This window comes from Sycon ciliatum, chromosome 5 (genome assembly GCF_964019385.1).
Source record: "Sycon ciliatum chromosome 5, ocSycCili1.1, whole genome shotgun sequence".
Lineage (NCBI taxonomy): Eukaryota > Metazoa > Porifera > Calcarea > Leucosolenida > Sycettidae > Sycon > Sycon ciliatum.
The window spans coordinates 16,469,542-16,486,377 of NC_088647.1; the positions used below are offsets into that span (position 1 = coordinate 16,469,542).

At 46.1% G+C, this 16,836-nt stretch overlaps 1 protein-coding gene across 1 annotated transcript in view; it reads right to left on the reverse strand.

Annotated features, from left to right (window-relative positions):
• LOC135816639 (uncharacterized) overlaps positions 1–16,836 on the reverse strand; it is a 29,104-nt gene continuing 12,268 nt past the window's right edge. The window contains exons 4-7 of the mRNA XM_065329797.1: positions 3,756–3,907; positions 1,468–1,596; positions 770–946; positions 1–108 (exon numbers count right to left, since the gene is read on the reverse strand). Of these exons, the coding sequence (XP_065185869.1) occupies positions 13–108; positions 770–946; positions 1,468–1,596; positions 3,756–3,907 (554 nt within the window). The 3' untranslated portion in view covers positions 1–12. The remainder of the gene's footprint in view (positions 109–769; positions 947–1,467; positions 1,597–3,755; positions 3,908–16,836) is intronic.

Sequence of the window (16,836 nt, forward strand, 5' to 3'; positions counted from 1 at the left end):
TGCAAGCTACCATTAACCTACCTGGTCAGTCTCAGCGATGCGAGGCACGTCAATTTCCACCTGCACTGGTCTTCGAAATTTAGCTTCGTGTGATCCAAACGCCATCAGCTGTACATGTCAACAGCATTCAATGGAGACATCGGACCAAACAAGAGATTCCTCATCAGTAATAAGACAATAAGCACGCACAACATACTATAGTGAATTTAAAAATGAAAATGCACTGCCGTCTGCGATAATAGTTTCCAAACCGCACGGAGTCATGCAATCAAAGTCCCTGAGTCACAAACATCGTATTTTCGTCCAGATTGTTTTAAAACCCCGGAGTGGATTTGGTCAAAAACTGAAGAAAGGATGGTGCAGTTACACACACATTTTTAGTTCTTCTTCCTTGTACTATTATTTTGTATCACCTTGAAAGTACAAGTATATAAGTGGAAACTGTCAAGATGTTGTCGAAGAGCCTGAATTGGGTCCTTATTATCAGATATCTGAATTCATATTTTCATTTTTCAGATTTTAATTTTACTTTGTTGTCACATGCATGCATCTTTTTAATTAGAGAGTCTTCAACAGTCTACACTTACACCTCACATCAGAACTTATGCAAACAGAGACAAAACACTCACTCTGAAATTGTTTGTTGATGTGTGTGCTCTTTTCGTTGAATTGAGCTCAGCTCATACTTAGTAAGTGTGAGCTGAGCTCAATTATAGAGTAGGGGGGCGCAGCGCCCCCTACCCCCCCTTTGGCTAGAACCCTGACTTACACTGTGTAGCCTAACGCCATCACCATGTTCGCTCGGTAGCGTGTCTCCGAACATCATGTGGACGGGTGGCGATATGTGCATGGTCTCACTCACTGTCCCGGCAAGAAACTCAATTTTTCCTCCTTCCATGAAAAGCACTGTACCTTCACGGCGAATGGGGATCTGCTCCGTATCAGCCTTGAACAAAATAGACAAACCGTTTTACAAACACTAGGTACACTCTTCCCTCAAACTGATAGGACAGCTCCTATCCTGTACACATATACATATTATATGATTCCACCGCACATGCACTCTACCCTTATTAGGGTATTGAGCACTATTTTGCAGCAAAGACCTGAGACACTTTGTTTCTATGATCCCACTAAACAGCTTTCTAGGCTCTGAGAACAGATTTTAACAACAAACCCTAGATTCTGTAGTGCAATAATAATATTCATAAGATATACCGTAATGTATGTAGCGGGGGATGATTCAGCAGCCAATAACATGCTCATGTGAATCGCACAAGCACAAGCAAAACCAAACAAAACAAGGACAGACGAGAAGAGAAGAAAGTTTGTGGGAGAGAGAGAGAGAGAGAGAGAGAGAGAGAGAGAGAGAGAGAGAGAGAGAGAGAGAGAATTATTGCACCAAACTCGCTGACAGTGGCTATTCTGGTGCTTGAAGGCGAGAATCCTGAAAGTCTTCAAACTCACCTCCGACACATATCGATATTCAGGGCTCTCATCAAGAGCTACATCTTCAACCTGGACATCGGCTGAGGCCAGACAGATCGATTTAAGCGCGTCCACACCAGCATCATCTGGGCTACCACGTGGTAGAGGCTGGTGGCACAGATAACAACCCAAGGAAGAAGAAAATCCACTATAGACGTACAGCATCTCATGCCCAGGGTTTACCTTTCGGGTGGGGGGGGGGGGGGGTGCACGGGTGAAAGGACTGATTCGATAAGTCGACTGGCTAGCCAATGACGGTGAGTCGATAGATGAAAAACTTGATCAACTCACCAAATTGTTCAAAAATATACATGTCTAAATACCGAGGGGTACACGCATGATGTAGTCCATACACTGCAAGAGTCCTGCGAGGTCAGGCCATGCACTGTGAGGTACCCTTGACACATGAATCCATTCCGCTTTTACTGCACACAGCCGAATACAAGAACGTTGCAAAACACATACGGCATGGGTCTCTTTGAACATTGAAACATACAGTGTGCTTCTGTTGCTTGTGCATGGGTGGGCGAACATGTGCGTGTGTGCATGTATAATAGGCTGTGTGTTGTGTGTGTCATGCATGAGGGCAACGCGATGGTCAGCTTATTCCTCATTTCTTCATTCCACTTGGCTTATGTGTAGGCTAGCCAAGCTTGCTTGGTGCTGTCAACGTTAAGAAAATTCACGGTTGCCGAGTTTTCCGCATCAGTGGGAACGCCACCACCATTCATTCCTTTTAGGATCAAGGCGCAAATGCAGCTCCTAAAGCGGTGCAAGGTGAGTAGATCAGACCCACCAAAGTGGTCAAAGACCGAAAATCTCATTGGTTGCATCCATGCAACGTTAAGAAACTGACAATAATTATAATCAGAGCAACAGAGCAATTGATAGTATTATCGATGCAGACATGGCCACACAACATAACAGCGTTGTAGAGTTTATAGACTACACCCAGGTATTGTTCTTTTAAAAACGAGTATTCCAAAATCTACTCAATCTGCGGGCAGAACTTTTCGTCCTTTGTGGACTCATCAGCGCAGCACAGAGGAAATGAGGCCGAACCTGGTAGCAACGAAAAATAAATTTACAAAATCTAGCTCTTTTAGCGTTCTGCTCGTCAGTGCGAAAAATAACGGCAACTGCAGTCAATAGCATTGAATCTAGGTGAGAAGGAATTTGGGTCAGTTTCACACATAATGAAACTCAAGTAAGTATTAGCAAAGTTCAGATGGCTTTTTAACATAAAACTACGGTCTCCAGAAAATTTGCACCAGTGTGTGACGTACATTCAGGATGCGAGTACCGCAAAGTCCGCTGTGAACGCTCACCATCCCTGTGCAACATGTACAGGCCTGTACGCACTGACACCATGAACTGTCAACCTGTATAATATCATTAATATGCGATTAACTTGAAAGTTCATCTACCGCTAACAGCGCTTTTCTATGGTTAACTATGCCCATTTTGCTGGCTTTCAAAATATCTTCCTCGCACTAGCTACACAGAAAACTAGGAACGAAATACACTTCAGATGAACTCAAGCCATCATTTTTTTTCTCACCCATGCAACACAGAAAGACGATAGTTGTCTCGAGCCCTTTTAAAAGCGTTGTCAACAAGCAAGCAGTGACTCCATAGCTGTTGCTTTTTGCCACGCTCTTTTCGCCTTCCCTGTCAAATCATTCTCCCTGTTCTCATTACGACTGCCACCGGGTAAGTCGCTGATGCTTCGTAGAACCATCCTATCTTTGGTGAATCACCATCGCATTCAAAATTCACGACTTGCGACTTTACAACACTGGATTCGAATTCCACGTCGTAGATTCTATGCCATTAGACATGAAAAACGAGCTGATACAAAGACGATTCATTTATTGGAGGAAAAATAATATGTTTTCTTTGATGCAGGTCAATGACAATTGCTTGCACAGGATATTCTGGTAAGACATTGGCAATTCGAAGGCAATGCAGTTGCTCTGGTACGAAGTCAACCTTTATGACAACTGTTTTGGCACAACTATATTGACCTGGGCAGGACCAAAAATGGCCTGCCTTGTGAAAAAGGTGAGGACCGGCTGGGGTGGGCGTTTGCTGTGACATGGGTGTTTGCACTTTCCGGTATACAAATTAAGCCCTTAGTGGACTCGTGTCATTCCCCGGGAAATGATAATAATAACCCTTAGCTGTGAAATGGTGTTAATTAGACTAAACTCCCACACGAAGACAGTATTATGTGCTGTCTTTGGTGGAGCCTAGGTGGACTGTACCTCGGAGTGTCGAGAGCTTATTTCTGTTTGATTGGACAGACCAAGCAAACCAGATTGAGCTACACATGCCTCTTTGTAGCCAATGCTATTGGGGAGCACTGCCAATTCCCGTACGTTGCAACTGGAAACAGTCTCGGCTGACCAAACTGGCACTACAAAAGGGCACAGAAAATCAGACAGACATAGGCATACATAAGTGTGCACAAAGAGACATGCATGGAGAGAGAAAGAGAAAATACCGCGCAAGACAAGATGGCCCGTGTTATATTCGCCAGAATAAGATCGACAGAGAACTACATGAGCAAGAGAACAATTTATTACAACTATACTTCAGAAATCAGGAAACGAATAACTGACACAGCTGGCGCTCTACTTCAAACGCTACAGAATAACGTACACATGGCAAAGCAGTTGACAACAGTGTACAATGCACGCATGTATAATGTGCAGTACACACAGAGCAGCGTATGGCGTACAGATCATGTACAGACAGACTATGGATTCAAACATAACAGCCCGGTTCCGGAGCCTCGCTGGCATCCGGCCAACCTCATGGTCGTGCTGAATCACACAACCATCACTCGTCTCTTTTTAGCTGGCAAAGACACCAGGTGGTATTATTATTCTCCCTGACCTTCGCTTCCCTTCAACCACACACGGATGCTAGAGCGATATCTAATTACGCTAAGATAGTAAACAATTTCCTTGGAGACAAGAATGCAATGATACTTAGAAGTAGGACAAACTTCAGGCTCTTTTAAAAACATTTTGAAAGTTTTCACTAGTATATACTTTCGTGCCTTATCATCAGGTGAAATACGGGAAAAATCAAATGAACATGGACTATGGGTAAAATACAGCAGAGAGGTGATAGAACCAGCGCAAGGAAGAACAGCCAAAACAGCAGCGTCAAATGCATGATCCATACACATAGAAAGTAATGGAGAAAAGGTGCAAGTGTGAGTAAACCCAAGACACGTGAAGTGCCGTGCAACAAAAACAGACAACAAATGGACAAAACTAACGAGTTGTCGACGACCTACCTAACAGCCTAAGCGTGAATTTAATCTGCTTCTGTTTACATCAGTTAGGTTTCTTGGTGTGAACGCTTTTTGGGTATACTCACACTCGCACCTTTCCCTGTATTTATCCATGGGTATTACGTCAACAGAGCGTGAGTAAGCGTCGACCAGCACCAAATACACTTTACCCATAAAAGGCCCAGCAAAATCCAAGTGCAATCGTTGCCATAGACCAGTAGGCCAAGACCAACTTCCATACTCCTTGGCTGGCATTTGAGCGCTTTCCTGGCATTGAATACATTCGCGAGCCAAAGCTTCGATATCTTTATCTACGAGCCATTCTTTTCATTCCTACAATGCCCGAATGCTCGAAATGCAGATCATTCAATAGTATGTCCCGGAGAGACTCCGGACTAACCACACGGTCGTTCCACGGAAGGATGTCATCCGACACCGATAATTCCCAACGCTTTAGTAGTACGGGAGTAGTTAGCGGTCACTAACGGACTGCTTCGTTCAGTTCCTCCTCACCTTTAGTTATGTACATTTGTTACCATTTTGCGTTACCATCTATGTGCGGTAGTTTTATTGCGCTTGTATCATGATGTATGTGTCATTATAGCACCTTTCTATTACTCAACCTTAGTTGCATTCGTTGTTGATCCTTAGCTCCGTATGAATTCCACTGATGATAGGAGCGAGAACATCGATTCTGGAAATTTACACGTCTAAACTCGAACAAGTGTCATAATTATAGTGTGGAGTTGTCTGCAGCTGCTTTAAAAATACTATTGATAGCTATAATTGAAGTAATGGGAATGGACATTATGGGATCCCTTGCTCTAACAGCTCGTGGTTATAAACACATGTACATTCAGGAGGTGGGTGACTATTTTTCCAAATGGGTAGAGATGATTCCCCTTCCCGATATAGGCACCGGCGGATTCTGCTCGAAAAGGTGGCAGATTCTGCTCGAAATTCAGTGAAATTGGCAGAACCATACAAACCTTATGACGGGCAATTCTTTCCAAAAAAATTTCTTCAAGAACATTAATTTGAAATGCGACTGAGATTTGCTGTCTGATATACATAGGAACCTGGGTGAGCAATCATCACCGAATCATCATCGCGAGGGCTATGTAACCCGCGCTGGCCGCACTGTCAAGCTCACTGAGAAAGCTGCTGGTGCGTTGATGCAATATCTCCATTTTATTGACCATGTTGCATAACTATGCCAATTTGCGATTTAGTTGCTGGTTTGGTTTTTTGTTTGTATCGTGGTACAGGTTTGATGTATCTTCAGTGAGTTGACCCATCAGTGTCAGGGTGTATCGAATTTGTTGCTTTGAATTGATTCTTGCTCGTTTCCTTTGCGATATTATTGTTCTTTTCTTGTCTGCAATTTTCTCCTTTTTCTTTTTTTTTCTCAAACAGGTTTGCATTTGCAGAAAAAAAATTTCTTAGGGAAGGGGGTAATGTGGTAGTCATGCATTGTACATCACGGCTGTAGTACTGATGTGCACAGTCATGGTAACAATGCATTGCGTAATGCTCTTGGCCATATGCTGCTGTTGAGCTGGTTTTACAGATCAAGAATCTGAGAGACACAATGGCTGGTTGTCCATTCTTTCCGTGTGCTTAGTCTGGTTTCTTGCATGCCTACAATGATCGTAGTAATACGTGAAACTCAGAGTTGTAACAAAGCTTCCAATCTCTCTCTTGTGTATTATTACAAGTATTATTATTCTCCCTGACCTTCCCTTCCCTTCAACCACGCACGTCTTGATGCTAGAGCAATATCGAATTGCGCTAAGATGTAGTTAGGGACTCAGCAGGGTCAAGCAGGACACAGAGTGTCCAAGTTCGGCAAGAAACATGCTGTCTCCAAACAAATGTATGATTGTTGTGTGAACGGACATATGGGTACCTGCGACCATGTGAGGGGTAGCAGTGTCTGCTCTAGGATTGTAGGACAGCCGGGTACACGTGCACCTGGCGCAACCATTTCAACCGGGTCGGAGCCGGGTACACAATGTACCTGGCGCTGTCTCACCAGCCGAGTCACAAGCTTTAACTGGTTGGTTGGTTTATTTGAATTCGGACAATAAACGGGAATTAGGCCTAATGATAGAAAGGCGAATGGATAAGCCACATTTAGAAAAGAGAGGACAGGAATTAGAAAATTACGAAAGAAGAAGAAGTATCTGACACATACAAGCCATGGACATGTAGTCAGTCCTTTCAAAGTTCGAAAGTGTAAAGTACCAACCGGGTCACAGGTGACCCGGTACTATATTTTCAACCGGGTCCAAGCGCCGCCCAACCGGGTGGATTACCCAGCTCACCCGGCGCTGGAGCAGACACTGGGTAGTGATAATAACATACTATTATTATTGGTCTATGCTTTCAGCGAGATGGCTTGAAAGCCCTAGAGCCCTCGTTATGCTTTGTTTTTACCGAGGTCATCAAGTGTGTTATTCGAACTGATAGAAACGTCTTTGCAAAAACGATTATCGGTCACATGACGACCTCAGTAAAAACAAAGCATAGCGAGGGGTCCTGTCTTGTTTCTAATTCTTTTAGTTATCGCTACAAGGATTGTTTGAGACGACAGCTAAGAGATTTCTCTTCTTCCGACATGTTTTGTTCTCTCCAAATGACTGAGAATTGACCAAGTTACAATAGTTTGAAATTATTTGAAAATGTAGAACTTATCGATCAATAGTGGTCGATAAAAGTGTGTGCCATCCGTAAAGGCTAAAAAAACAAAGAAACTTTAGCTCATAAACACAAATAGATACATAACGGAAATAGCTTACTCCCAGACAGATACAAGTACATTCTACCAAGCTACAATAGACACCCTTAGCAAACAACGGTAACGCTATTTTTTACAGTACTCGTACCTTGATCACCCAAATAGCGTTAAAGCTGCAGCGTAAAAACGATATGGGGTGTGGGCTGCCGATCGACCCACAAGAATAGTAGATACTTCGAAAGAAACACTTGGTTCTTGACTTCAATAAATACTGCACTCAGATTCAATAGACGTAAATACTTTGTTTACAATCTTGTACTTGTAGAGATATCAACAGTAAACTTTGTTAGAGAGAGAGAGGGGAGGGGGGGGGGGGGAGAGAGCCTAGAATAGATACTACTTGTTTCTTCTCTTCTGTCTGTTCTAAAAGTATAGTAAAAGACCAGGAAAGACAAGACAGATGTAGAGCGCGCACCACTTCTGGCACGTGCAATCCATGCATGGGAAATGCATGCTAAACACGGATGGTGCTATGTATGGACAGTACAATAGGTCAGAGCTGGATCGGGAGGGTCCTGCAGCACATGCAGCAAGGGTGAAAATGTAGAAGTCTAAAGAGGATGCAGCCAATATATGCAGCATGCAGGGGACAAACATGCACGAGCTGGCTGTAAACAACACACAGGCTGGGAGTGTAAGCATAAATCTGTGTTCACAACTGGCGCGTGGACGCGGTACGCTTGCGGGTCATGCGTGCCTGAACGCGCATTCAGGCGTTCACAAAAAAAAAGCAATTCGCGCTGAAAATACGCGCTGAAAATTCCAACTTGTTGGAATTTCCATTTCGGCGCGTTTCCGTACGCATGGCGCCCCAAAAGCCAGCAAAAATACGCACAAACGCGTGGTTTCACGCGTACACGCGCCAGTTGTGAACACAGCTTAAAGGGGAAGTATACCCTAAAATCAAAATTTTCACCAGTTGTAGTCTTCTGGGTGCTGAGTCGAATGGTCTTGGTCCGAGGAAGCTGCGACGCTCCCTTCCTTCTTTTTTCCCAATCGAACCCGCGCACTTCCACCGAAACTGGGTGATTGCGCCCTACTAGATGGGGATTTGTATGCAAAATCTCACTAAAAGTGCTATGTTGTTCTTATAAAAGCACGGATGACCGCGATTGGCCCATATGTTGTAGTCTTTTGGATGCTGAGTCGACCGGTTTTGGTCCGAAAAGGCTGCGATGCAGCGTTCCTCCTTTATTCCCAATCGAACATGGTTGAAGAAGCGGTCACGTGCTCCTGGGTGCCCAAATCACCTGGTCACCACGCCAGCAGGCGACAACTTTCACACCAAGGTTCAACTCGAGTTCAACTCGAGTGACAGGACTGCACCCAAAAAAGGTCAAACAGACTAGTAAGTTGTACCCTGCAGGCACGGTGACCAGGTGACTGGTGTACGCAGGAGCACGTGACCGCTTGTTCAACCATGTTCGATTGGGAATACAGGAGGAACGCTGCATCGCAGCCTTTTCGGACCAAAACCAGTCGACTCAGCGTCCAAAAGACTACAACATATGGGCCAATGGCGGTCATCCGTGCTTTTATAAGAACGAAATGGCGCTTTTAGTGACATTTTGCATACAAATCCCCATCTAGTAGGGCGCAGTCACCCAGTTTCGGTGGAAGTACGTGAGTTCGATTGGGAATAAAGGAGGAAGGGAGCGTCTCATCTTCCTCGGACCAAGACCATTCCACTCAGCATCCCGAAGACTACAACTGGTGAAAATTTGATTTTAGGGTATACTTCCCCTTTAAGTGTTTGTACGGTTGCAGGACATAGAGTATTGCTTCGCGACACGGGGCTGATTTATCGTTGTGACAAACGATACGTTTTGGCAACAGCATACTAAAATTAGCGTTCATCTTGCTAAAGGTCGAATAGTGCGCGGTCCCATTTCGAAAAAAGAGTCATAGTTTAGAAGTTTCGTGGCAAGTAGCAGCTCACAAATTTTTAGAGCTGTTTCTGACTAAGTTGTGGCTGCTGAAGACGATAAAAGTATCGCCAAGTCTGTACTGTTGTCCGTTTGTTAGATATGGCGATCTTCCGCTGCATACTGAAATTGTACATGTACTCAAACCCAGTCATTCTAGGGTATACTTTAGTAGTGGGTTTCTGCATACAGAGTCCGTCAAGAAACCTTTGACCATGTTGACGTAAGTCGTTTGAAGAATAGCTTGCTCTAGAGTGTTTTGGAGCCGAATCAGGCAGGCAGACCCGAAGGGGGACAGGCACGATCTGAGCAAGTGTGTGGTGTGCCAGGATTATACACCTGACGTGCAGAACAGGCGCTTGGCAGAGAAATTTACTCAGTGCGCCACATACGAGGCAGAGTTTAGTCTGCTGAATGCTGCTCGTACCGGTACACGCAGCCACGCTAGAATATTGAACGAACTAACTTGAATCAGGATGGTATAGCGAATGAGATCAAGTATCACCGTAGCTGTTTTTCACTGTACGTAAACAAGAAGTCTCTGAAACGTCTTGCTAATGATGCAGTGGATTCTGATCTGGCCCAGAATGGTGATGTGAAGGCGCAGGCATTCATGAAATTGTGTGAGTGGATTGAAATTAGTGCCCTGACTCAGAGTAACTCCGCAACAGATATGACTGAAGTATGTAAACGTTACCGTCGATTCCTGAACGAACTAGGATTGACTGGTCATGTTCAGAATTCCTTCGCGGTGAAGCAACGCCTCATGGAACACTTCGGCGACCGGTTGCAGTTCCATCGGCCTGCATCCCGCAGAGAACCAGAACTGTGGAAGAAGGCCTCAGATGAGTCATGACCTTTCTGGTATGACACTGACCCAACTGCAGGCAGCCTTTGCTGTATTCACCAAAGGCTTGGCTGGGATCTGGGCTTATCACCTGCGCTGCTCACCGTGCGCGCCTGGGCTGTTGACTGAGCTCGATAGGAAGCTGAACGAGTGCCTATTGCCGGTCATGCTGAGGGATGGTGTTCAACCTCCGATTTGGTGGTCTGGCTATCCCGGTTATCGAGAGCACCGCGCCGGGAGAACTGGCTGCATCTATCCGAGCGACCGAACCACTCGTGCAGCTCCTGCTCACGGGAACCTATGAGAGCCCTCCGGATCTGCATCAAGGGCTGGTGGATGGTGTGCATGCTGCGGGGGACCCGGTTGGCTTACGGTGTGCCGCGTTATTGCCTGGTTCGGTGCCGGCTGTGGCGGGCGACCCAGCAGATGGCACTCGTGCAGCGTTGTCCCCTGGTCCAGTGTCGTCCATAGTTCATGATGGCTTATCCACACTGCCAATTGCACATGCGGCTGGCAGTTGCAGCTGACTGGCAGAGACCCGGTGCTGGATGCCATTGGCGCCACTCGACAACTTGCGCGGTCAGCTTAAGTACGGACAATATGGCTGCCAGCAGGAGATTAAGGCAAGTCTAAACCCGGAGCAGCAGCTTCTGGTTGAGGTCCGCGATGAGAAGGGACTCTCATCTTGGCTTACGGTAGTGCCCAGGTTCCAGGACGGAACAGTTCTGAAGAAGACTTACTTCAGGGATGCACTCTGCATTCGATACGGCCGCCGTTTGGTGGGCCCTCCGGATACATGTGTTTGCGGAGCAGAACTCACCGCACGGCATGCGCTCACCCACACAACTGGTGGCTATAATTATGATAGCGCGCCATAATGAGGTGCTTGATTTGAGGCTGGTGTGTTCAATCATTCACAAATTGATTTTGAGAAGAGTTTGAGTTGATTTCCCTGATCACCACCTGGTCAAAACAGTAAGACCAATGTTTTATTGCTTTTGTGTTTAATTGTTTATTTTGATATTATTTCCCCAATCACTTTAGTTTGATGATATGCATGTTGACTTGCCCGTACAAGTGGCTTTTCCTATGGAGCTGACAGTGATTGTTGCAATGATGATGACGACATCAACCGACTAAAATCCAACAGCTGCATTGACCTACTTCATCCTGCTGTCTTGTGGATTGCGAGCAAAACTCTGATGCATGTGTTTACTGCGTCATGAACCGAGTTTTTTTGTTTTGCTATATGTAAATACTTCAAAGCTTGCAAACTGCTGAATATGTAAATAATTTGGTTGTGTCACTTGTATATCATTTTGGTTGCTCTTTGCTATTCTTTGCTGCTGCGCCGCTTGAGACAGACATGTAAATAGCTTCGGGTTATCTTTTCACTTGTATTTTAATTATGTCGGCTCAGAGTCAGTGCTACTGTATTCTACGTAGTTGCTGCTGCGCTTGAGTACATGGCACAGCCAATGTACTTTTCATTATTTGTAGCACAAACACTAAATTTGTATCAGGGACTGAGCGCCACATTACACAACTCGAAGTTTGACAGCCATGCCACAGACTCGCATGAAATGTATTCAGCTGAATGATGTTTTATTGCCACCAGGGAGTCGTACCCTCCTGATCCCTGACTGCCACCAACTGGAGACTAAAACGGACTCTGTATGCAGAAACCCACTATACTCTAGAATGACTGGGTTCGAGTACATGTACAATTTCCGTATGCAGCGGAAGATCGCCATATCTAACAAACGGACAACTGTACAGACTTGCCGATACTTTTATCGTCTTCAGCAGCCACAACTTAGTCAGAAACAGCTCTAAAAAATTTGTGAGCTCCTAAAGGTTACGAGTTTCTAGAAAATACCACCTTGGACCTTAGACTAGAACCCAAATCTCGCTATTTTCCCCTTACGATAATACCGTTACAACATAACGTTTTTTGCTAAGGGTGTCGATTGTAGGGGAAGAGTGTGTTGATCCCTACATGGGAGCTCGCGGTTTTCCTGCCGACTTGAATTCTCACTTGACTGACTCACGACTGCCATCCAGAGCACACGAGAAGTCCATCGAGCCGTCCACTCGGCAAACCTGCAAGAAAGCACCACTTCCTGCTCAATACACAGTGTTTCGGGAAATTCACCCCTCATCAGTTGAGCTTGAGTAGGCTGAGGAAGATTGTGCCTGAAGAGCACCACTTATAATTATAGTGCTCGGCTCCAGGCACAAACATCACCAGGGATACAAACCTACAGAGACGCTCCGTTTCCAGCGCGACAAACACCACATGAACACCAGATAGCAGCATGAGTCAGTGTCGCTCATGGAGGTGCTGAACAAGCGCTGAGGACCGTTCGCCATTCACAACGCTGTTGCCTCCAAACCATTAAAGTCAAGAATTAGGAAAACTACAAGCTCCCATGTAGGGAGCAACACACTCTTCCCCTATTATTGCCGAAGTCGCACCAACCTCTTCTTCACAGTGTCTATTGTAGTTATTATAATTATTACGCTAGTGAGCTAGTTTATAAATGTGTAATTTTTCCTATTTTCTTCAACACATAACATAAGATTTGAAACCGCACTATCACCCTGCATGCATTGCCTTGATAAACAAATGGCACAGCAGGTCCCTCTGGCCTGGATTCAGTTGCCTGGCGACGCATGGCCTCCACGTTCAAGGCACCGTCCAATACTTTGTGTTCAGCTCTAGCTCGTGCCGCCCAGTCCTTATGTACTCAGGCTCTCGAGTCGAAACATGAATGAAGACGGTGGCGTATCTACTTGGTTGGGTACACCGCCCATGGTTTAACCACAAGCAGCATATTATAATGTACTCAACAAAACGGCTTTCTTGACACTTTGTGTCTGCGCTATGGTTTAGCTCTGAGTAGTGTGCCTTCATCGTGCGTCTGTGGCCGTGACATGACGACTCATCACGTATTCACGTGCCCTGGCGGAGGGTATCCTACTCAGCGTCATAACCAGTTACGGGACCTCTTTGCCGACACACTGGCAGAGGTGGTGTGTGACACCGGTGGAGACTGAGCCCCCACTTACTCCATTGCAGGATGAGGCTTTTGTCAGGCAACACTGCCAATGGCGCTCGTGTGGATGTCCGAGCTTGTGGCTTCTGGTCGCGGCAGCAAAACACTTTTTGATGTTAGGGTTACTCACCCAAGGCCATCTTTGCTGTCGTGATCACAAGTAATGAGCCAATTGGCGGATCACAAGCGTCAGAAGAAGCGCCATTACACCGAACGTATCAACAAGGTTGATCACGGATCGTTCACGCCCCTGGTGTTTGCCACGAATGGCATGTGCAACAGAGGCCACCATTTTCCTGCGTACTTTGGCTGCAGGAATTCACGACCATCACTGTGACCTGTCGTATTCCCTGGTTGTGCGGCACTTGCGCTCGAGGATCAGTTTGTGCGTTGTGCGGTGGCAGGCCCATGAACTCGACAGTACTGCGTCTCGTGAGTTCACAGTGAATGCACCAGTGTGGGTGTACAATGCTCGTCCTGGCTCTAAGCCAAAGTGGCTAGAAGGTTTAATATGCAAACGACTCAGTACGATGACCTATTCTGTGATGGTAGGAGGAGTCGTCCGAAAAGTGCACATTGATCATTTGAAGTCCAGAACAGCTGAGTCTGCTAGTTTATCGGCCAAGTCCGACGCCATTCCGACAGTGTCTACGCCGAGTGTTACTCCGACAGTCGCTACAGCAACGCCGACTCCTGAGTTACCAGCTTCACCGCCGGCTCAGTCGTCCCCTGTCATTGATACAGCAGCTACTACTATGCCTAGTACGCCTGCTACTGCTACGTCTAGTACGCCTATTACTGCTACGCCTAGTATGTCTACTACTGCTGCTACTCCTGTTAGTATGCCTGATACAGTTCAAGTCGCTACTCCTGTTAGTATGCCTGATGTGTCAGTGCCTGTTTCGTCAACTCCAGTGTCACCGTGCTATCCGTCAAGAATGCGCCGTGCCCCTGATCGCTTAAATTTGTGAGTATTGAGTGACTATCTTAGCATTAGTCATGAGTGACTCGCCTAGCAATTCTGACATTGCCTTAGAGTGTCCTATTCCGCTATTTGTCTGTAATAGCATAGTATTGTATCATAGTTAGTCGGATATAAGGATTTGCTCTTGTATATAGTTGTTGGATGCATTTTGATTATATATGCATTATTGCTAGTTCCACTTCACTACTTCTTTAAGGAAGGAGGATTGTTATAGATTGATCTATTATTAATATTAGTCGTACGATCTACGATCTACGTTCTGCTACGTGTGTCGTTCTACGTGTGTTCTACGTGTGTCGTTCTACGCTCCTTTGATGCATGCATGACGAAGAGTGACAATGTCTTACCTCATTATGAATCAGTCTTCTTCTGCATTACGTCTGCATGGCTGACGTGTGTCTTACTTTGGTACGAGCTGACGAGGCCTATACTGTCGTGTCATAGCGCCATTAGTGCCACGACAGCACTTACGTGTCTCTGCTGCTTATCTCTCCGTGATTGCCATTTTACATGTTCACTTCTAAATTATCCTAGAACAAACCAGATGGTGTTTCCTGCTGTGGTATACGCGAGTTGCATGGAATGAATCTTGCGTGCGTACGTTATAACAATTGGCGACGAAGATGAGCGTTTGTAGTAACCTGAGCACAGCCCACAAGCTTCCAGTTTTCGAATACCGGGGCACGCCAGCAGAAGTGTCCTCTCGCTGGAAGAAATGGCTACGAAGCTTTACGTACATGGCTGAAGGCCAAGGGATTACGGATCACAAACGGTTGAAAAATTTATTGCTGCATACTGCCGGAACACAGGTTCAGGACTTATTCGAAGACCTCGAAGATCCACAGGCGTCGGCCCTGCCTGCGGATGACAACGAGTACAAGGTTACGTTACGGAAACTGAACGAACATTTCAGACATGGCACGTGCTTGTTGCCAGGAGACGGCCAATGAGCGGCCAGAATAAGCAGTCAAGATCAGTCGATCTTGACCGCTTAGCCGGTCAAGAACAGCAGTCGTACAGCATCGCGCCGCACATGCGCATTTACCATTTTTCGAAGTCCTTGCCTTGGGCAACATCTCCGACGAGGACTAAAAAATTGTCTCCCTTCTCCAAAATCATTGTATACTCACTACTGTCTTGAACGTCTGCAGGGAGACCAGAAACGCCAACCGACCTTGCAGCCGGTCCTGTTTCTCGCGGCGAAACGTACACAAGGGAAGCAGACCTCCACAAGTACATTTTGTACCTGCCCTAAGGCTGCAGCTTCTCAGCACTCGCATTTGAACCTTACTCTGGCAATCATCTAACTCGAAGAACGGGTTTATTCCGAACCCGTCATATTACTGGTACTAACGTTACTACTGCCTTCACTGTACTTGAATACTTTCATCTCAAAACTGGAAAGTCCCAACCAAACAAATAGCTGTTTGTGATGGTCACTGCACACAATGTGACATCAACTCATTTGCCGTGAAGGCTTTCTTTCTGTTTGAATCTCTCTACTGTACTGGGCCTTGTTGTTTGTGAGGTGGGCCTTGTCTGAAGCGCAATCCTACACAGTTGCGTCGGGCATGCCGCTCTGATCAGGCCCTCGGTCATGTGAGTGATCTTGCCCTCGGTCGCGACGCCCTCGGGGCTACGCCCCTTGGGCGTCGCGACCTCGGGCAAGATCACTCACAGACCTCGGGCCTGATCAGAGCATCATGCCCTCGCAACTGTGTAGGATTATGTATTTCAAGGCCGCGCCACATCCTGTATACGAGCGTCACGTGCTGCGCCAGATGACTTTTGCTAGGAATGAGTCGGTGAGTCAGTTTGTTGTAAGATTACGCGTCCAGGCCCGCTTGTGTGATTTTGGTTCCGCTTGTGACGACATGATTCGAGACCATGTGGTGTCATGCATTGTGAATGTCGAGTTGAAAAAGAAGTTGTTATCAGATCCAAAACTAACTTTGGGTACGTGTCTAGAAATTGCAGCTTTGTTTGAGGCAACCCAGCAACAAGCTTCGTCTATGGGTTCCGCTGCTGCTATGAGTACGCCATCAGAAGTCCACGGTCTCTCTCGTAAGCACTCTGTGTCGCAGAAACAACAGAAACAACATTTCAAGTCGTCAGGTAAAACGGATCGTGCACGTAAACCTGAGAGAGTGTCTGTTTCTGCTTCTACTTCCTCTGAGCGTCTCTGTTTTAGGTGTGGCAAGGCTGGTCATTTCGGTCGGGATCCGAGTTGCCCGGCGCGTGGCAAAACCTGCAGCAAGTGTCAGCGTCGTGGGCATTTCGCTTCCTGCTGCAATTCGCAGTCGACGTCCCACATTTCGTCCGAGCCAGAGTCACTGTTCGACTCTTTCAGCATTGGGGCTCTCACCGACGATGTGTCACCTACAGATAAGTGTCAACCTAAGTCTAAGTCTCATCCTCCCATGAT